At 54.1% G+C, this 21,278-nt stretch overlaps 1 protein-coding gene across 20 annotated transcripts; it reads left to right on the forward strand.

The window, feature by feature from the left end:
- The first annotated feature begins 8,297 nt into the window (after positions 1 to 8,297).
- Positions 8,298 to 21,146, forward strand: LMAN1L (lectin, mannose binding 1 like). Of its 20 annotated transcripts, none has more exons than XM_077939927.1 (14): positions 8,298 to 8,503; positions 8,590 to 8,669; positions 11,525 to 11,679; positions 11,795 to 11,902; positions 12,000 to 12,058; positions 12,712 to 12,864; positions 14,079 to 14,178; positions 14,504 to 14,624; positions 15,414 to 15,469; positions 16,005 to 16,137; positions 16,444 to 16,595; positions 17,924 to 17,991; positions 18,830 to 18,953; positions 20,712 to 21,146. In XM_077939927.1, the coding sequence occupies exons 3-14, from the start codon at positions 11,566 to 11,568 to the stop codon at positions 21,003 to 21,005; spliced, it is 1,482 nt and encodes a 493-aa protein (XP_077796053.1). In that variant the 5' UTR covers positions 8,298 to 8,503; positions 8,590 to 8,669; positions 11,525 to 11,565; the 3' UTR covers positions 21,006 to 21,146. The 20 variants fall into 20 exon arrangements, with proteins under 20 accessions (XP_077796053.1, XP_077796054.1, XP_077796041.1 ...); XM_077939928.1 differs by having other exon boundaries at positions 11,525 to 11,631; positions 11,813 to 11,902; XM_077939914.1 differs by adding an exon at positions 19,601 to 19,725 and having other exon boundaries at positions 8,330 to 8,669; positions 20,712 to 20,993.
- Positions 21,147 to 21,278: the final 132 nt, after the last annotated feature.

The following is a 21,278-nucleotide window of genomic DNA, read 5'->3' on the forward strand; positions in this document are numbered from 1 at the left end:
TGGGATTACAGGCGTGAGCCACTGCACGCGGCCCAGATACGTGTTTTTGAAACCACCCTAGCTACTGGTAGAGGAGTTTCAGGAAGTACAGTGAGGACTGGTCCAGATGAGAGACGGTCTCCAGAGAGATTTAGCCCCAGAGCTAAAATTGACCGAACTTGGCTATGGATTCTGTGTGAGGGTGGAGGAGAGGGAGAGGCCACAGCAAGGCCTGACTGAGCAGAACGGATGCAGGGAGGGCAGCAGGGGGCATCCGCTGAGCGAGGACGGGAGACTCATGCTTAGGAGGGAGCATCATGAGCTCTGTTAAGACCATGTTAAGGTTTTTGTTATTTTGATACAGGGTCTCGTTCTGTCGCCCAGGCTAGAGTCCAGTGGTGCAAACACAGCTCACTACAGCCTTGACCTCCCAAGCTGAAGCAGTCCTCCTGCCTCAGCCTCTCAAGTAGCTGGGACTACAAGTGCATGCCACCATGATCGGCTAATTTTTAAATTTTTTGTAGAGACGAGGTCTCCCTATGTTGCCTAGGCTAGCCTTGAACTCCTGGGCTCAAACGGTCCTCCTGCCTCAGCCTCCCAAAGTGTTGGGATTACAGGTGTGAGCCACCACACCCAGCCACACATTGAGTTTTAAGTGAAGCTTTGAAACTACAAAGAAGCCGGGCGCGGTGGCTCACACCTGTAATCCCAACACTTCGGGAGGCCAAGGCCAGTGGATCACTTGAGGTCAGGAGTTAGAGACCAGCCTGACCAACATGGTGAAACCTCATCTCTACTAAAAATATAAAATTAGCCAGGGGTGGTGGGGCACACCTGTAATCCCACCTACTCAGGAGGCTGAGGCAGGAGAATTGCTTGAACCAGGGAGGCAGAAGTTGCAGTGAGCCGAGATCATGCCACTGCACTCCAGCCTGGGCAACAAGAGCGAAAGTGCATCTCAAAAAAAAAAAAAAAAGGTCAAGAAGAGGAGGTTGACCACACAAGTGCCATGTCATAAAAGCCAAGGGAAAAGAACTTCAAGAGGAGGAAGCCACCAGGGTCCCCGCCTCCCAGAAGGCACAGAGAAGGAGGCTGAGTCTGCCACTTGGTTTTGTTTTATTTATTTATTTATGAAACGGAGTCTCACTCTGTCGCCAAAGCTGGAGAGCACCGGCACAATCTCAGCTCACTGCAACCTCCGCCTCCTGGATTCAAGCAATTCTTCTGCCTCAGCCTCCCGAGTAACTGGGATTACAGGTGCCCGCCGCCACGCCTGGCTAATTTTTGCATTTTTAGTAGAGACAGGGTTTCACCATGTTGGCCATGCTGGTCTTGAACTCCTGACCTCAGTGATTCATCCACCTCGGCCTCCCAAAGTGCTGTGATTACAGGCATGAGCCACTGTGCCCGGTCAAATTGCCCCTCGGGTTTAGCCACAACGCCTGTGTTGATAAGGGATGATTCCACAGTGACTAGAGAAGGGTGTGAGCAACGCAAGAGGTGGACAGTCTGGGAAATGAAGTTGTAATGGAGATGAGAGAGGAAGAGTGACAGAAGGATGTGGTAGATTTAGTTTTTTTCTTTTCTTTCTTTTTTTTTTTTTTTTTTTTTTGAGATGGAGTCTCAATCTGTCGCCTAGGCTGGAGTGCAGTGCTGCCATCTCAGCTCACTGCAACCTCTGCCTCCCAGGTTCAAGTGATTCTCCTGCCTCAGCCTCCCGAGTAGCTGGGACTACAGGTGCCCACCACCACACCCAGCTAATTTTTGTATTTTTAGTAGAGATGGGGTTTCAGTATGTTGGCCAGGCTGGTCTCGATCTCTTGACCTCCCAAAGTGCTGGGATTACAGGCATGAGCCACCGCACCCAGCTGGTAGATTTAAGACAGCAGAGTCTTGAGCAAATTTGGCTGCCAAAGGGAAGGACATTGACCTTCAAATCGTACTGAGTACTGAGAGTAAGGCAAGAGATATAGACAGGAGGGGTGGTATATAGATGGTAGAGCCTTCCTTAGAGCAGGGGGTGGGTGGTGGGAAGCCAGAACATGGGGGAACCAACCTGAGATGGGAGAGGGATAGTCCCTCCGAAAGTGCAGAGAAGAGAGACTCAGGCAGTGGTGCACTGGTGAATGTTTAATATCCAAATCTAGGACACGGGCTGGGTGGGGTAGCTCTGATTTATAGCATTTGCTGATATCCGTGGAGTTAATACTCTCACTGTGGTCAATTTCAAGCTACCAACCTGACTTCGCTGAATACAGCGGGGGATGGGGATTCCATCAATCAGCTCTCACAGCTGGTCCAAGCTAGCCAGGGTTCAGAAACCTACAATGAAGCCCGTGGCTATAGGGTCACAACAGGGGCCAACCAAGCAACACAAGAGAGATGGGTCAGGCATAAAACAAACAGGAGTGAAAGGACAGGGCTCAGCCAATGGGACCCTGAGGGTTGCAGGCCCAGGTGGCTGGATGTTCCCATTCATCTTTCCTTTTTTTTTTTGAGATGGAGTCTAGCTCTTGTCACCTAGGCTGGAATGCAGTGGCATGATCTCGGCTCAGTACAACCTCTGCCTCCGGGGTTCAAGCGATTCTCGTGTCTCAGCCTCCCCAGTAGCTGGGATTACAGGTGGGATTACCACCACACCTGGCTGATTTTTGTATTTTTAGTAGAGAGAGGGTTTTGCCGTATTGGCCAGGCTGGTCTCGAACTCCTGACCTCAAGTGATCTGCCCGCCTCAGCCTCCCAAAGTACTAGGATTATAGGTGTGAGCCATTGCACCCAGCCTCTCTTTCTGTTTCTACTTGTTTTTTCCTCTTTCTTTTCTCTCATCTCTCCCTTCTCTGCTCTGGCCACCGGCTCATCACAGATGAGCAAGACATAGATCCTACCCTTAAGGAGCTTGTGAACTGATGAGGAGCCTTCTCAGGACTCAGTCTGCTGGCTGGAAAAGTGGGGGAATACCTGCTACCAGCACTCCACCAGTGGGGCAGAGGCGGTGGGAAGTGCAGGGAGGCTTCTCAGACACTCAGAGAACAGGCAGGGACAGCAAGGGCCTTCCTGGCAAAGGAAGGGCACTGCCCGGCCAAAGGTGGTGAGGTGCGACAGCAAGCTGACTAGCTTGCTGGGGCTCAGATGCCAAGGGGTGTGGCTTGGGAGCCAGCGAGGCTGAAGCCAAAGCAGGGGCCTGGACCTCACCTGCCTCTGTAGGCCCAATGAGGCGCTCAACTTTATGGGAAGATAGCCAGGAGCAATTGGGCTTAGGACAGAGGTGTGGCATGGCCAGATCTGTATTTTTTTTTGAGACGGAGTCTCGCTCTGTCACCCAGGCTGCAGTGCAGTGGCCGGATCTCAGCTCACTGCAAGCTCCGCCTCCCGGGTTTAGGCCATTCTCCTGCCTCAGCCTCCCGAGTAGCTGGGACTACAGGCGCCCGCCACCTCGCCCGGCTAGTTTTTTGTATTTTTTAGTAGAGACGGGGTTTCACCGGGTTAGCCGGGATGGTCTCGATCTCCTGACCTCGTGATCCGCCCGTGTTGGCCTCCCAAAGTGCTCGGATTACAGGCTTGAGCCACCGCGCCCGGCCCAGAGCTGTATTTTTATTTATTTATTTATTTATTTATTTATTTATTTATTTTGAGACAGAGTTTCACTCTTGTTGCCCAGGCTGGAGTGCAATGATACAATCTCGACTCACTACAACCTCTGCCTCCCGGGTTCAAGCGATTCTCCTACCTCAGCCTCCCAAGTAGCTAGAATTACAGGCATGCACCATCATGCATATTTGGTATTTTTAGTAGAGACGGGATTTCATCATGTTAGTCAGACTGGTCTGGAACTCCTACCTCAGGTGATCCACCCGCCTTGGCCTTCCCAAAGTGCTGGGATTACAGACATGAGCCACTGCACCCGGCCCAGATCTGCATTTTAGAAAGACCTTTCTCACTGCAGTCTGGGAGACAGTGAGGAGGCTGCAGTCAGCAGGTAGTGGGGAAGAGGAGGATGAAGGAGCTGCTGTCCTACTGAGCTGAGCACTGTCTGCCAGGCCCTGTTCTAAATACGTTTCATGTTACTTTTCAAACAATTCTTGGAGGTATATGCCATTAATGCTCCCATTTTACAGATAAGAAAACTAAGACTTGACAAGGTTAAGGAACCAGGTAACACAGTATGAATGGCAAGAACAAATATAAGAGCCTGCCTACGGCTAGATGTGGGGATGAGGCAGAGGGAAGGATATGGGAGCAGTTCCACTCTGGTGTAAGGGGGTGGTGCCGCCTGGGAGACCTGAGGCCTGGAGGAAGATGAAGGGGCTGGAGAAGAGGAATTCAGTTTGGAATTCCTGGGGGCCTTAGAGACATCCAAGCAGGGATATCCCCTGCAAAGAGACACATTCATTCAAGTCTTCCAGGAGAGGCTGGCTAGAAGTAGATTTGAAGGTGCGCACAGGGATGTGCTTGAAGTCAGGGCATGGAGCAGCTTGGTCAGGGAGTGTGGGGTTGGGGAGAAGCAAGCCCTGAGGCTTATGCAGGTAGGCACGGAGAGCAGCTGGCAAGGGAGTAGTGAAGGGAGCAGCCAGGGGCAGGGGGAGAAGCAGGTGGGCCTTGGGGGGACTCAGGGTGCAGGAGGGGTCATGGAGAAAAGGTGGATGTCAGCAGCATTTCAAGTAGCAGAGACTGGGTTGAGAAGGGTCTCCTAGGACCAAAGAACAGGCATCACTGCTCAGGCCTTTGTAAGGGCGTTTTCCATGGAGTGGTGGGGACAGCAGCGGGAAGCCAGGGGCTTGAGGATCCAGTGAGGAGGCGGGGACAGAATGGACCACCTATCCACCAGCGTGGCTGTCAAGGCAGGAGGAGCAGATGGAGGCAGGTGAAGGCTTGGTGTTGCAAAATAGTATCTTTTATTATTATTATTTATTATTATTTTTTTAATTTATTTTTTTTTTTTTGAGACGGAGTCTTGCTCTGTCGCCAGGGCTGGAGTGCAGTGGCCGGATCTCAGCTCACTGCAAGCTCTGCCTCCCGGATTTACGCCATTCTCCTGCCTCAGCCTCCTGAGTAGCTGGGACTATAGGCGCCTGCCACCTCGCCCGGCTAGTTTTTTTGTATTTTTTGTAGAGACGGGGTTTCACCGGGTTAGCCAGGATGGTCTCGATCTCCTGACCTCGTGATCCGCCCGTCTCGGCCTCCCAAAGTGCTGGGATTACAGGCTTGAGCCACCGCGCTCGGCTTTTTTTTTTTTTTTGAGACAGAGTTTCACTCTTGTCACACAGGCTAGAGTGCAATGGCGCGATCTTGGCTCACCGCAACCTCTGCCTCCTGGATTCAAGGGGTTCAATCGATTCTCCTGCCTCAGCCTCCTGGCTAATTTTGTATTTTTAGTAGAGACGGGGTTTCACCGTGTTGGTCAGGCTGGTCTTGAACTCCCGACCTCAGGTGATCCGCCTGCCTCGGCCTCCCAAATTGCTGGGATTACAGGTGTAAGCCACTGCACCCGGCCTGTGAAATGATTTCTTATAGCATGTCCTAACATTTCACATTTAACATTTCTTTTTTTTTTGAGACGGAGTCTAGCTCTGTTGCCCAGGCTGGAGTGCAGTGGCCGGATCTCAGCTCACTGCAAGCCCCGCCTCCCGGGTTCACGCCATTCTCCTGCCTCAGCCTCCCGAGTAGCTGGGAGTACAGGCGCCCGCCACCTCGCCCGGCTAATTTTTTTTTTTTTGTATTTTAGTAGAGACGGGGTTTCACCGTGTTAGCCAGGATGGTCTCGATCTCCTGAACTCGTGATCCGCCCGTCTCGGCCTCCCAAAGTGCTGGGATTACAGGCTTGAGCCACCGCGCCCGGCCCACATTTAACATTTCACAACTTTGATTTTAATCCATTTGTAAAGCTTCAGTCACTGACTCCTATTGGGAACCTCCAAAGCACAGTAAAATTTCAGCTATCCAGAATTCTTGGCAAATGAGTCATTCTGGAAAACCAACTTTTATCACGCCACTGCACTCCACCCTGGGCGACAGAGTGAGAATTTGTCTCAAAAAAAAAAAACAAAAAACAAAAAACAAATAGCTAGCTAGGCACAGTAGTGCATGCCTATAGTCTTAGCTCCTCTACGATCCTGCCATTGCACTCCAGTCTGGGTGACAGTGAGACCTTGTTTAAAAAAATAATAAAAGTAAGGCCGGGCGCGGTGGCTCAAGCCTGTAATCCCAGCACTTTGGGAGGCCGAGACAGGCGGATCACGAGGTCAGGAGATCGAGACCATCCTGGCTAACACAGTGAAACCCCGTCTCTACTAAAAATACAAAAACTTAGCCGGGCGAGGTGGCAAGCGCCTGTAGTCCCAGCTACTCGGGAGGCTGAGGCAGGAGAATGGCGTGAACCCGGGAGGCGGAGCTTGCAGTGAGCTGAGATCCGGCCACTGCACTCCAGCCTGGGTGACAGAGCGAGACTCCGTCTCAAAAAAAAAAAAAAAAAAAAAAATAATAATAATAATAATAATAAAAGTAGAGAGAAGATATAAGAAAGCCCTGCATCCTGCCATCCAGCTTCAGCACTTACCAACTCAAGGTCAGTTCTGTCTCATCTCTACCCCACCTGCTCCCCACAAGCCCTGGAATATTTTGAAGCAAATCCCCGACATTACAGCAATTCATCTGTAAAGCTTTTGTATGTTTCTCCAAAAGACAACACTTTAAAAACATAACCACAGGCCGGGCGCGGTGGCTCATGCCTGTAATCCCAGCACTTTGGGAGGCCGAGACGGGCGGATCACGAGGTCAGGAGATCGAGACCATCCTGGCTAACACAGTGAAACCCCGTCTCTACTAAAAAAAAAAATACAAAAAATCAGCCGGGCGTGGTGGCGGGTGCTTGTAGTCCCAGCTACTCAGGAGGCTGAGGCAGGAGAATGGCGTGAACCTGGGAGGCGGAGCTTGCAGTGAGCTAAGATCGCACCACTGCACTCCAGCCTGGGTGACAGAGCGAGACTCCGTCTCAAAAAAATAATAATAATAAAATAACCACAAGCCAGGCGTGGTGGCTCATGCCTTTATTTCCAGCTATTCAGGAGGCAGGAGGATCCTTTGAGCCCAGGAGTTTGAGTCCATCCTGGGTAACATAGGAAGACACCACGTATCCAAAAAAAAAAAAAAAAAAAGGCCAGGCGCGGTGGCTCATGCCTATAATCTCAGCACTTTGGGAGGCTGAGGCAGGCTGATCACGAGGTCAGGAGATCGAGACCATCCTGGCTAACACAGTGAAACCCTGTCTCTACTAAAAAATACAAAAAATTAGCCAGACGTGGTGGCGGGTGCCTGTAGTCCTAGCTACTTGGGAGGCTGAAGCAGGAGAATGGTGTGAACCCAGGAGGCGGAGCTTGCAGTGAGCTCAGATCGCGCCACTGCACTCCAGCCTGGGCGACAGTGCGAGATTCAGTCTCAAATAAATAAATAAATAAATAAATACAATAAAAAATAAAAAACATAACCACAATACCATATTAGTCCTTAATTTTTTTTTTTTTTTGAGATGGATTTTCACTCTTGTCACCCAGGCTGGAGTGCAATGGAGCAATCTCCGCTCACTGCAACCTCTGCCTCCCGAGTTCAAGTGATTCTCCTGCCTCAGCCTCCCAAGTAGCTGGGATTACAGGCATGCACCACCACGCCTGGCTAATTTTTTTTTTTTTTTTTTTTTTTTTAGTAGAGACGGAGTTTCACCATGTTGGCCAGGCTGGTCTTGAACTCCTGACCTCAGGTGATCCACCCACCTTGGGTTCCCAAAGTGCTAGGATTACAGATATGAGCCACGGTGCCCGGCCCTAAAATTTGTTAACAATTCTTCAGTATAGTCAAATATCCATTGTTCAAAAATATCCATTGTTCAAATGTCCCCAATATCTTTTTTTTTGTTTTCCCAGTTGGGTTAAAATTTGGCTCCAAACAAGGTCTGCACGTTGCGTTTTTGTGCTGTCTCTAAAGACTCCCTTTCTTTTTTTCATGTAATGCATTTGTTGAGGAAACCAGGCTGCCTGGAAGGATGAGCCTGGGGGAATGAGGGAGAGGAAGAGAGGGGGCAGGGAGGAGAGAAGGATGGGTGTCCAGATAGACGTGTCACCCATGCTGGAGGACACAGGCAGGATGTGTGTCTCCCTAACTGGGAGGGGAGGCCAGGGCTGCTGAAGGGTGGAGCCCAACCCTGGGTGCCCCCCTCCCTCCACCACATCCAGCTGCTGGATGTGAGGGGAGATAGAAGGACGGCCTGAGTCAGGAGCAGGGGCAGAGCTCGGGTTGTTGAGGGGTCCCGCTGCTCACGTCAGACTGGAGGTGAGGGAGGGGCGGGGCCTGACAGCAGGCCTGGAAGGAACAGGATGTCTATGCTGGAGAGGGAGAGAGAGGACAGTGCCAAAACCCAGCTCCTGGCCAGTCCCCAGCTCCTCCCTGCCTGGCCCTATCCCAGGATCCTCTCCCCGGCCTCTCAGCTATGATCTACCCCAGGGCCCAGACATCAGGCGCCTTCACAATGCCGGTGGTCAGTGGTCCAGGTCCCTTGTTCTGCCTTCTCCTCCTGCTCCTGGAACCCCACAGTCCTGAGACGGCGCGTCCTCCTCTGCGCAGGTTTGAATACAAGCTCAGCTTCAAAGGCCCAAGGCTGGCATTGCCTGGGGCTGGAATACCCTTCTGGAGCCATCATGGAGGTGAGGGGCAGGGATGGGGACCAGCCATGCCCAGGGTCCCTCAAAGTGCTGGAGGGGCTGTGACTTGGTGGGGAGTGGGTCTGTCACAGCCATCCTCTGTCCAGGGTGGGGTAGGGCCTGGGACAGTGCCAGGCACCCCAGGACCCTTCCCAGGCTTGTCTCCTGCTCCACCCCCTCAACACCCCCGACCCCTGCCCAGGCTGTTTCTCCTCTACCTCTCTGCTTCCCTGCGGCAGGACTTCTCTCTTCTCCTCTGCCTCTCCTTGGACCCCTGCCCTTCCTCTGTCTCTCTGACCTGTGAACACACAGACACATGCTCACACACTAAGTCCCAGACACACAGAAGGCAATGTGGACCAGCACAAACCTCCACTCTCCTGGCTCCATCCCAGCAGGCCTGTGGCTGGCCATGAGAACTGGGGGCTACCTGGAGGGAGGCATCCTCATTCCAGGTGAGTGGGCACCAGCCTTTCCCTGTATGTGTGTTGTGGGTGGAAGCAGGCATGAGAGCATCTTAGCCCATAGGTTTGTGTTCAGGGACTTCCAAACCTGGACCTACAAAGAGTGTGTCTTCTACCAGATCTTGTTCCAAAAAGGATTTGTGATGATGGAACTACAAGATAGAAGGGAGCTTGCTTACATTAGGAGTGAGCAAGGACAATGAGGATTAGAGTGGAGCATGAAATAGTCTAGGAGCATGGCTTCCAAAACATAGGCTGTGAGGTCTGTCCACCTCAGAGTTAGGCCATAAATTTAATTCTGAGCCTCTTAGCAGGCAAAGCAAAGATAGAAAGCAGATCAGCTGTGGATTTCTGTCTATAAGATGTGAGTTCTTGGCTAGGCACAGTGGCTCACACCTGTAATCCCAGCACTTTGGGAGGCCAAGGCAGGTGGATCAAGAGGTCAAGAGATTGAAACCATCCTGGCCAAAATGGTGAAACCCCGTCTCTGCTAAAAATACAAAAATTAGCTGGGTGTGGTGACACGCACCTGTAGTCCCAGCTCCTCGGGAGGCTGCAGCAGGAGAATTGCTTGAACCCGAGATCCTGCCATTGCACTCCAGCCTGGGCACCACAGAACCAGACTCTGTCTCAAAAAAAAAAAAAAAAAAAAAAAAGTTAGTTCTGAGAAATGGCATGATTCCTGACTAAGGCCAGGAAAAAATATCCCTTTTTATTTATTTTTTTATTTTTTGAGATGGAATTTCACTCTTGTTGCCCAGGCTGGAGTGCAATGGTGTGATCTCTGCTCACTGCAACCTCCACCTCCCAGATGCAAGTGATTATCCTGCCTCAGCCTCCTGAGTAGCTGGGATTACAGGTGCGTGCCACCACACGCAGCTAATTTTTGTATTTTCAGTAGAGACGGGGTTTCACCATGTTGGCCAGGCTGGTCTCGAACTCCTGACCTCAGATGATCCGCCCGCCTCCGCCTCCCAAAGTGCTGGGATTATAGGCGTGAGCCACTGCGCCCAGCCCAAAATATATCCCTTTAAGATGATAGGCCCTATCAGTAGGGTTTCTTCCAGTCCTCTTTCATAAAGACACAGGAGGTAACAAAAAAGTGGGCTGTTTCTCACAACACCATACCGGCCCCTGCCTCAAGACCAGGATGGCAAGCTTATACAACGCTCACTGCTCTGGGTCTTGCCAAGTCTGGGTGTCACAGATCATGTAAGGGAACAGAGGCACCTTCTCCAAGATCACCCAGTGATGTGTGCATTGTCTATTCATTCATTGGTTCACCCTGATGCTCCTCTGTGCCCAGCCCAGAGACACAGGGTAGAGCCAGGCTGAAGGGGCCCATGGTCTGGGGCAAGGTCTCACCCACAGGCCTCGTAAGGCTGAAAGTGTAGTAGACAGTGGGCAATCCTTGCCTCCTGCAAGGATTTCAGAGGCAGTGACAGCTTCCAGAGGCCCTGGGACTTGTGGCCTTGCAGCTCTGAGCCTCCCTACCCCCATCCCTGGCCTTTGCTCTATAGAGCAAACAGGCGGGATTAGCAGCCTCCAGAACGTCCTGGCAGAGTCTGGGCCCTGGGCCAGGTTCCAGGCTGGCAGGTTGGAGGGTGGGGAGCGCGCTGGAGTAGGGCCTCTGAGTTCCCTGCCCCCAGTTCTTGCCAAGACTGCCTCAGTTTCTCTCCCATTCCTCCGTCCTGCCATGCAGGGCTCCTTCCTCCCCACCCCACCACCGCCAGTGACAATTCTCACACACACACTCCGTCCTGCACTCTTTCATCGCCATTCTGCAGGCCGGTTCTCACCTCCGCAACTTTGCTTTCCTGCTTTCCTCACCTTGGAATGCCCCTAGGTCCTGTCCACCAGGAAGCTCCGGCCTCATTTGGCCACAGCCTAGAGTCCTGGGCCTCCTTGCAGTTACTTCTCCTAAAGTGCTCTCCTGTGTTCTGTGGTCTCAGGCACTTCCTTTTTTGTCACAAGGCCTCAGTTTCCTCATCTGAGAAATGGGAAGAGTTAGACACAAATCTCTCTCGTGGTGGAAAAAGCTTGCACTTAGGAGTCATAGGGAGCTGAATTCCATCCAATCCACTTAGTTCCTTAACTTTTCTGAGCCTCAGTTTCCTCATCTGTTAGATGCGGTCTTATAAAAACAGACAACACACACTGCAGCGAGGCTTCACTGACGACGCGGACAGTGCTGGCATTCATTGCCCTCCCCGGCAAAGGCCCCTCCAGCTGTGCTGGGCTCTGACTCCTGCTTCCCTGGCTGGCTGGTTATTTAATGGCAGGCCTTGGCGTTGTCTCTTCCTCTTCCGGGAGCCCAGCCCAGGCCGTTGAGAGAGAGTGAAGGGGGAACTGGAGTATAGTGGGGCCTGGGGCTTGAACTGGTCTGGTCCACAGACGCCATCCTGGGCCTGGAGGAAGTGCGGCTGACACCATCCATGAGGAACCAGAGTGGCGCCGTGTGGAGCAGGGCCTCTGTCCTCTTCTCTGCCTGGGAAGTAGAGGTGCAGATGAGGGTGACGGGATTGGGGCGCCGGGGAGCCCAGGGCATGGTGAGTGTCCTCTCCCAGAGCTGACAGAGCAGGGTGGGTCAGGGAGGCAGGTGATGAGCCCTGGGGTCCCAGTATCTCACACGGTTCCCTGAGCTGAGGGGCTGGCGACCTACAGGCCGTGTGGTACACCCAGGGCAGGGGCCATGTAGGCTCTATCCTCGGGGGGCTGGCCTCATGGGACGGCATCGGGATCTTCTTTGACTCCTCAGCAGAGGATACTCAGGTGCGTAGTTGTCTCCTGCCTGCCAGCCCCCCTCCCGCCCACACCCTCCCCCTCCCGCCGTGGCCGCAGCTCAGGCTTGCTTCTCATCTCCCTGCAGAACAGTCCTGCCATCCGTGTGCTGGCCAGCGATGGGCACATCCCCTCTGAGCAGCCTGGGTAAGGGCCTGTCTAGACCGACCCCTCACCTCCATTTTTGCATTGGGAGGGGCCCATCCCCCCCATCCGAGCCCCTGCCCCAGCCTACTCCAGCAGGGGGCCCACCCTCCCAGAGCTGCCATCCTTGCTGGACTCTCACTCAGGCGAAGCCCACACCCATGGGGCTTGATTCCTGCAACCCAACAGCCCCAGGTGAAATGACACAGGCTGTGGCCTGTGATGAGTATCTTCACTCCCATGATCTCATCCCATCTCCAATACCCTCCATAAGTGGGGGTTATTCGTCCCATTTACAGGTCAGGACATTGAGCCCCAGAGAGGGGAAGGGACGTGCTGTGGGCAGAGCTGAACTTTGAGCCCAGACTTACTCCTGAAGGGTCCCCGCTCTTCCCTGCTTAGCTGTCCCTTCGCTTTCCCAGATGATTTGGCTTCTGTCCCTCCCCAGCCGCCCGGATGCCTCCTCAGTAGCTGGGCCGGTTTGTCAGTGTCTCTCAGCAACCTTCTCTCGGCTCATAACAATTAGAGTAATTGCCTGCATTTACGGAGTGAGCTGACTGTATGCCAGGCCCAGCACCACGTCCTTCTCATTTACTGTCTTAGTTAACCCTCATAACATTGTTATGAGGTCGTTCCAATTACCATCCTCATTTTAGAGATGGCAACACTGGGGTTTGGAGAGATGAGATGGCTTGCCCAAGGTCACACAGCTCGGGGCACAAACCCAGGTGGCTGCTCTGGTGCTGGCTTCTCCCCTGCCCTGTGCTGCCTCCCTCTTGGCGGAAGGCGGCACTGTCAGACGCTCTGCTGTGAGTAGCCTGAGGTGTCCAGAGACACTCAGCGTTTAACACTCTTCTCCTGACTCCCCAGAGCCTGCCATGCCGACCCGTCAGGGAGGCAGCCTGGTCACATTGTCCTTGGCTGCCAGGACATGTCCAGGTCATCCGTCCTGAGTCAGCTGGGAGAGGAAGGGGAAGCCAGAGGCACAGGGGACTTGGAGTTTAAGAGAAGAAGGAGGGAGGGGCCAGGCGTAGTGTTTCACGCCTATAATCCCAGCACTTTGGGAAGCTGAGGCGGGCGAATCACCTGAGGTCAGGAGTTTGAGACCAGCCTGGCCAACATGGTGAAACCCCGTCTCTACTAAAAACAAAAAAAAAATTTAGCCGAGTATGGTGGCAAGCACCTGTAATCCCAGCTATTCGGGAGGCTGAGGCAGGAGAACCACTTGAACCCAAGAGGCAAAGGTTGCAGTAAGCTGAGATTGTGCCACTGCACTCCAGCCTGAGCAACAGAGCAAGACTCCATCTCAGAAAAAAAAAAGAGAGAGAGAGAGAGAGAAGAAGGAGGGAGGGACGGGTGATAGGACGAGGGTGATAGGTGGGTCGGAGGGATGGAGGGCAGAAACTGCATTGTTAGTCCAGGCCTTTGTCCCCTTGAGGACGGGCCACAGGGAGGCCCCTGGTCCCTTCTGTAAATCCAAGTCCCAACATCTGCCAGGCAGGGCTTGCTTCCCCTGCCCCTCTCTCTTCTGCCAAGGGAGCAGGCTACAAGAAGGGAGACTCAAGCTAGACAAGGTACCTATCCCATGCCAGCTCACCCAGCGGAAAGGGAGGTGGCACAGCAGATCTGGGCAGAGTGGCTTCTGGGACTGCCCTTACTGGCCAGGCCTTGAGTCCTGTATATCCTCAACTGGATTCCAACTGCCCACAAAGGCCAGGCGTGTTGGCTCACTCCTACAATCCCAGCACTTTGGGAGCCAAGATGGGTGGATCACTTGAGGTCAGGAGTTCGAGACCAGCCTGACCAAAAATGTGAAACCCCATCTCTACTAAAAATACAAAAATGAGCCAGGTGTGGTGGTGCATGCCTGTAGTCTCAGCTACTTGGGAGGCTGAGGTGGGGGGATCACTTAAGCCCAGCAGGCAGAGGTTGCAATGAGCCACAACTGTACCACTGCACCCCAGCCTGGGCAACAGAGTGTGACTCTTTCTCAAAAACAAACAAATGAACAAACTGCCCACAGGTATGGAGCCAGCCAAGTGCTGGGCTCCTGTCATTGGGACTTCCGGAACCGGCCACATCCCTTCAGAGCACGGATCACCTACTGGGGGCAGAGGCTGCGCGTGAGTCACTTCCTGCTTCTGATAGGGCTCTGAGTTACAGAGCTGCTGTGTGTGCGTGCCCATGGCCCCAACATACCAGTGCCTGTGACACCACGTGAGGCCCCTAGCACACACGGGCCAACATCCACAGGGGATCCCTACACAGAATCCTAACACTCACCCAGAGCACATACATGTAAGGGCTCACATGAGACCAGGAGTGCTGGTCACCTCCATGCCATTCTGATACCAAGCCCTAGGGCCACCTGCCCTCCTATGGCCAGGGGAGCCAGGGAGTCAGAGGTAGGGACAACCCCCTACCGCTCACTCCCTCTGTGTCCCTCAGGTGTCCTTGAACAGCGGCCTCACTCCCAGTGATCCAGATGAGTTCTGTGTGGATGTGGGGCCCCTGCTTTTGGTCCCTGGAGGTTTCTTTGGGGTCTCAGCAGCCACCGGCATCCTGGCAGGTGAGGATCCCACTGGTCAGGTAAGAGCAGAAGGGCAGTGATGAATGAATCACCCTGAGCACACCTTCTAAAGCGCACTGGGGTGGCATCAGCCACTTCACCACATGACCTGGGCCTCCACGCCCCTTGGGAGAAGTCACGTCTGCCTTGAGACTTGCAAGTCTCAAATGGGATAAAACAAGAGAAACTTTGATTTCAGTGCTGTCCCCATAAGTGCCCCTAGCTGGGAGCTGTGGGACAAGTGGAAGACAGACAGCAAGGAGGGACATTTAGGAAAATGGAGCAAAGAGATGTGATGCCATGGAGAGTCCACAGAGGATCCCACAGTGGGAAAGCCGAGGGAAACCAGAGCGTGGGAGTCCTTGAATGCCAGGACCTTAGTCTGGTTTCTGAGGAGGAGAGTGATATGGTCAGAGCTATGCTGGAGAGGTGGCCACCGCGCAGTTGCTACTACCACCGCGCAGTTGCTACTAGCCACTGTGCTCTGGGGGCCTGAGGGTGTCACTTGGTTTGCTGCCATGGCTGTAGCCCAGGATGTTTTGGGATCATCCAGTTCTGCCACTCACAGGGGCCTGCCTCTGACTGAGTGTGAGGTTCAGCCCTCACCACCCACCCATCTACCTGTCAACCCTCACATCTTTCCTATGAAGTGAGCAAGACAAGCATCAGGTGATGGCCCAAAGTCACCCCTCTTGCCTCAGTGGGATATCATGGCAGTGAAGGTGGAGGCTGAGCAAGGGGGCTGCTGGGTGGAGGGGTCTTACTTCTCCTTCATCTGTCCCCTTCCAGATGATCATGATGTCCTGTCCTTCCTGACTTTCAGCCTGAGTGAGCCCAGCCCAGAGGTGATGCCAGCCCTGGCCTACCTGGGAATGGCAGCCCAGGGACCCTGCCCTTGCCCATGTCATGGTGCCCTCAGACCTGCCATTCCAGCCCTTACCTCCACCTGGCCTCTGAGCTCTGCTCAGGCCAGACCTTGTGCTGGGCAGTGCTGTGGGCCAGGCCCGGTCTGCAAGGCCTCACAGGCTGGCTGGCTCAGGCTGTGACATTACAGTTCAGAGTGATCAGTGCCAGGTCTCAAAAGGCACAGGGGGCTGTGGGAGCACAGAGGAGGGGTCCCAACAAGCCAGGGGCTCAAGGAAGGCTGCCTGGAGGAGATGAGCTTAAAGGAGCCGCGGATCAGCACATACAGGCCTGAGGCCACAGCAGGGAGGGAAGAGGGTGGGGATCTGTGTGAAGGCAGAACTCAGAGGGCTGGAAACCGCAGGGCCAGATGGCCAGGGAGGGAGACTGGGCTCGTGGGGAAGCCTGTGGGAAGGCTCCCCTCGCCTCTGGATGTCCCATGTGTTTGGGGCCCGACTTTCTGTCTTCCTCCCCCAGGTTCCCCCTCAGCCCTTCCTGGAGATGGAGCAGCTCCGTCTGGCGAGGCAGCTGGAAGGGCTGCGGGCAAGGCTGGGCCTGGGCACCAGGGAGGATGTAACTCCAAAGTCAGGCTCTGAAGCTCAAGGAGAAGGTAGGGACTGAGAGAGCAGGCAGGTGGCGCCCATCTGAGTGTCACAGCATCCTCCACCCTTATGACCAGGAGTCCTTTAATCAGAAGGGAAACTGAGGCCTGAGGAGGCCATATCTAAGCAGGCCCTGGGCCCAACTGTTCTGTCCTATCTCCACCTTACCACTCAGACTCATTTTCCAGGAGAGGGTCTTAGAGACAGCAGCCACACCTTCTGGCACCTCCTCCAAGAAGCCCCCCCAAAGATAAGATAGGCTGTGTTATGCCACCATGGCTGGCTGCCCATCCCAGCTCTGCCCTAATCCCCAGGGGAAAGGCTCTTTGACCTGGAGGAGACGCTGGGCAGACACAGCCAGATCCTTCAGGCTCTGCGGGGTCTCTCCGAGCAGCTGGCCCAGGCTGAGAGGCAATGGAAGAAGCAGCTGGGGCCCCCAGGCCAAGCCAGGCCTGATGGAGGCTGGGTGAGTAGCCCCACAGGCATCCAAGGCTCCACCTGCGGGCCTGAAAGAGGAGCAAGCACTGTAGTAAGCAACTGGTCTCCCTAAGGCCTGGAGGGAAAGGAGGGCAGGGATGAAATGCTGCAGGTCACAGGATGGGGTATGGCAGAATGCGGGATGGCATCTCTGCACAACCAAATGCGCACGGGGCTGGGGCTGAGGCTGGGGCTGGGGAGAGGAGATGCCAGATATTTGGACTCGGCTCTGTAGATGAATGACAGAAATAGACTAGGTGCTAATTTGCATGTAGCTTCACATGCAATTTGCATACGGCTTGCTTAATGCTCAGTTGCACCAGAAGCCTCATTTCATCTCCATTGCCATCTGGCTCCTCCCCCAGGGAGTCATGCCTCGGGTCATGCCCAGCCTGGGGGCCTGAGAGCTAAACTCAGCCAAGGTGTTAGATACTGGGCAGAGGAGGCCAGCAGCTCTTGCGGGCTTTGCTGGACTCTGACAGCTCGAGGTTTTAATCTTGTGTCAGAGCAGCTTAGGCTGGGCTGCTAGTGTGGGGAAAAGGGGAGGGGACTCACACTCCAGGGCCAGGCCTCTCTGATCCTACCCTCAGGCCCTGGACACCACTCAGTAAGGCAGGGACCCAAACACTGGGTGTTGACCAGCACTGGCCCCAGCTTGGATAGTGCCCTGGGCGAACCAGGAAAGAGAGGACTGGGCTGGGCCTCTGCCTCCTTCAGGGGACAGAACCACTTTTAGAAGGGAGAGGTATTTTGGCCTGGCGTGGTGACTCACGCTTGTAATCCTAGCACTTTGGGAGGCCAAGGCGGGCGGATCACGAGGTCAAGAGATCGAGACCATCCTGGCCAACATGGTGAAACTCTGTCTCTACTAAAAATACAAAAATTATACAAAAATTAGCTGGGCATGGTGGCATGCGTCTGTAGTCCCAGTTACTTGGGAGGCTGAGGCCAAAGAATCGCTTGAACCTGGGAGGCGGAGGTAGCACAGAGCTGAGATTGTGCCACCGCACTCCAGCCTGGCGACAGAGCAAGACTCCATCTCAAATAAATAAGAAGGGAGAGGTATTTTGAGAAAACCCTGAAGTGGCCACTGTTGGGAGGAAACCACCACCCCTGGGGAGAGGGGTGTGAGTGGAGGGGGAATGCGGGAAGCCCCTGTGGATGAGGTCAGAGAAACACAGTGTGTCCAAATAAGGAAGGCCTGGCAATCTGGGAAGGCCTCTGGAAGGAAGAGGCTGCAGTGAACCTGGGAAGGTGGGCTCTGACAAGAGAGGGGCTGTGTCCTGGGCCCTAGACAAGAGGCTGGCCCTCCTGCAGGACTCTGCTAAGGTCGATGCCCTGCTCCATGGACAGAGGACTCTGCTCCAGGCCCTGCAAGAGATGAGGTAAGGGACTCGGTGGGGACCCCTCCACTACCTTGTTTCTCTGCCTGAAGTTCCTCCATTAGCCCTTCATTCTTTCCATCATTTCCTGAGTGCCCAGCACACAGCCTGTCAATTGGAAGGGCTGGGGGTGGAGTTAGGTTTGTTGAGTTGACTTGAATTTAACTGAATCAAGTTTAATGTTTTGCAAGTCCTTGTTGAAAAGCAATTCTCTCCAGGAGAAGCCCATCATGAAGGCCGCCTCAGACACTCCCACCCTCAGGAGGGTTAAGAAATCTGAGTGTTCCTTCAGTGGCAGCTCCTGGGATGAGGGGCATTTTGATGGGGGCTCTTGGAGAGGGAGCACAGCCAAGACCAGACCAGCTGGAGGAGGCAGTCCCTGACTTGGTTTTGTGCCCGCATTAGCTTCCTGTTATCCCACTCTAGGCTGGATCTCTGGAGCCCTGGGGGTTGGGGGAGTTCTGGGGATGCCGTGGAGGAGGCATGCGTCCCAACCTGAAGCCTAAAGCCCCCCTGTACACACAGAGCTAGATGGCTAGGGTTGGGGGTGGAGAGGCACCTAGATGAGAAGAAGGAAAGGAGTTAAATCCAGGATGGAAGGCAGAGCCGGGGAGCCTGGGGTTGACACAGATAGCTTTAGGGAGATCTTTATCTGAGCTAAAGTCTCAGGATCTAGGAAGAAGGTTGGAGGAGAAAAGACCAGTCCCCAAGAAGGGGCCCCATGGATGGTACCTGTTCCTCACCCATGTGCTGCCCCTGGGGAGATGGGAAATGATTAGGCCATTTGCGTGGAAGCAAAAGAGGTAATGAGTCATCTTACTTGGTTTCCACCCCCGATTAGGGATGCAGCTGTCCGCATGGCCGCAGAAGCCCAGGTCTCCTACCTGCCTGTGGGCACTGAGCATCATTTCTTAGAGCTGGACCACATCCTGGGCCTCCTGCAGAAGGAGCTTCAGGGCCCGGCGGTGAGGGGGAAGTAGTGGGGAGCATGGGGTCCCCAACCCTGATGTCTGGGCTCAGTCACCCTTCTTCTAGCACTTTGGCAGCCCCGAGCCATCCTGCCTTTGCCCTCCCCTCCCAGGACTGCTGGCAAGAACATCTGTGCCTGTGTCAGTGTCTGTATGTGCATGCATACATGCCAGCACGCATCTCATCTTCTCTCTGCCCTCTCTGCTCTCTGGAGAGTCCCACAGACTCAGCACCAGCAGGGCCCTGGACACCCCTCAATCCAAATGGGGTGGGCCGTGTCCAAGATCATTGAGTCCAGTGGTGGAATCGGATCTTCCCCATGCCCTGTCCCATCCTCGTTCCCTCGCTCTCACCCTGCTCACCCTGTCTTTGGCTCTCTACTTCTCTCTTTCTCTTCTCTTGAGCCCTGGGCCCCTTGATGATCCCAGGCCTTCCCAGCTGTTCCCACAAATGCAGCCATGGGAGCTGGGGTGGGGGAGGCAGCTTTGTACACTGCCCCCTCTCCAAGTTCCCTGGATGAGAGCCAGGACACCCCAAGCCTGGGGAAAGGAAACGGAGCATGCACATGGCCTAGATTCCAGGTCCTCCCCCTCCTTTTGAGTAAGAAACTAAGCTAGGACCTTAGACTTTCCCCTTTCAGAAGGCAGCAGCCAAGGCCCCCCGCCCACCTGGCCAGCCCCCAAGGGCCTCCTCGTGCCTGCATCCTGGCATCTTCCTGTTCTTCCTCCTCATTCAGACTGTAGGCTTCTTCAGCTACGTGCACTTCAGGTGGGCCACCCCGTGAGTAGGACTTCCCACAGCACTGGCATCTCCTGGTTCTCAGCTATAGCCATTGGATTTAGGAGAGGGGACACTTCAGCCCAGAGGGGACCTGCCCAGTCCCCAAATCACAAAGAGCACAGTGCAGGATAGGGCCCATTCTCTCACCAAGCACCACTGACCACCTGCTCATCCCCCAGCCCCATCTGGGTCCTGCTCTCATGGAGCTCACTCACACAGGTCTAACTGACCCTGTGTAGTCAATGCCATGATGTTAGGAAGCTGAGGGGCTACAAGAATGCAGAACACACTTGACCCCCCTTGGTTAGGGAATCAACCTGGAAGGGACATTTGATATGGTCATTAAGGTGACTAGGAGTTTTCCACCCTGACAAGATAGGTAAAGGCATAGAGGCAGAGGGAACAGCATGAGAAAAGGCAGGGAGGTATGAGAAAAACATAATATTTTAGAGACAAAGTGGCAAGTTCAGTAGTGTTGGAGCAAAGGGCGGGACCTTTGTGAAATTGGGCAGAGATCTGAAAAAGTGAGAGGAGGTCACTAGTTTTGCCTGGTGTGTGTTTGCTGAATGAACGTGCACCATTTAGAGATGTGGGGTGTGCTAAGGGCCTCAGCAATGAGACTGACAATCTTTGTTGGTGGAATTTCAAGACAAGAAGAGTCCGTGTGGGCTGGGATGGTCCTGGAGGAGGAGTAAAATGAGCTAAGCTTTAAAAAGCACAAGGTGGAAATGCTCACAGGCTTCAGCACATGCACAGGAGTGCAGTGGTGGCAATCAGCCTGGAGCCACTAGGACAGACCTTACATGCCCGGGGGGAAAGCGTGGACCATATGCAGCAGGCCAAAGAGCCGCAGAAAGTCCAAGAACAGGGGAGGCTGTGGTGCAGTGAGTGTAGCAAGACAAGCACGAGAGTCTTGGTTTTTCAAAAGCCCATAAAGGAGAGATGCAAGTAGCCTGTAACCTTTTCTCTCGCAGCAGGCAGGAGCTGAACGAGAGCCTGCAGGAGTGTCTGTCCACAGGCAGCCTTCCTCTGGGTCCTGCACCACACACCCCCAGGGCCCCGGGGATTCTCAGGAGGCAGCCTCTCCCTGCCAGCATGCCTGCCTGACCCACCTCAGAGCCTGCTTTGCATCACTGGGAAGCAGGCAGTGTCTGGGGTGGGTGCTTGATCAGCATCCTCTTCGTCTGGGTGCCCAGCTCCTACCCACACCTGAGCTTTCAGCACACTCCCATCTTATTAAAGGTGATTTCCCTCTCCCCATGCTGTGATATGCTGGTCTTCTTTCCAGCCTCACCCTAATCTCTGTGAAGGCTTCCACCCCTTCTGAGTAGCTGGCTAGGAGCGCGCTCCAAGCAGGCAAGGAGGCCAAGGCCTGGCTTAACCTCCAAAAGACCAGATACCCCACGGGCTTTGAACCCTCGATTATGGAGGAAAAGAGAGCCATGACTGTATATAATTCTGTCCTCAAATTCACCCAGAACAGAGAGCAGTGTCCGTCCTGAGTCCCTCCAGCTCAGCCAGCATCACTGAGCAGCTCTCTC

This window comes from Macaca mulatta, chromosome 7 (assembly GCF_049350105.2).
Source record: "Macaca mulatta isolate MMU2019108-1 chromosome 7, T2T-MMU8v2.0, whole genome shotgun sequence".
In the NCBI taxonomy this organism is placed as follows: Eukaryota; Metazoa; Chordata; class Mammalia; order Primates; family Cercopithecidae; genus Macaca; species Macaca mulatta.

Excerpts from the sequence above, each read along its gene's own strand:
- LMAN1L (XM_077939909.1), top strand. The coding sequence starts at position 8,456 with ATGATCTACCCCAGGGCCCAGACATCAGGCGCCTTCACAATGCCGGTG. Across the intron at positions 16,138-16,443 it reads CTCTGAAGCTCAAGGAGAAG|GGGAAAGGCTCTTTGACCTG; the intron begins GTAGGGACTGAG and ends CCTAATCCCCAG. Across the intron at positions 18,954-20,711 it reads AGGAGCTTCAGGGCCCGGCG|CAGGCAGGAGCTGAACGAGA; the intron begins GTGAGGGGGAAG and ends TTTCTCTCGCAG.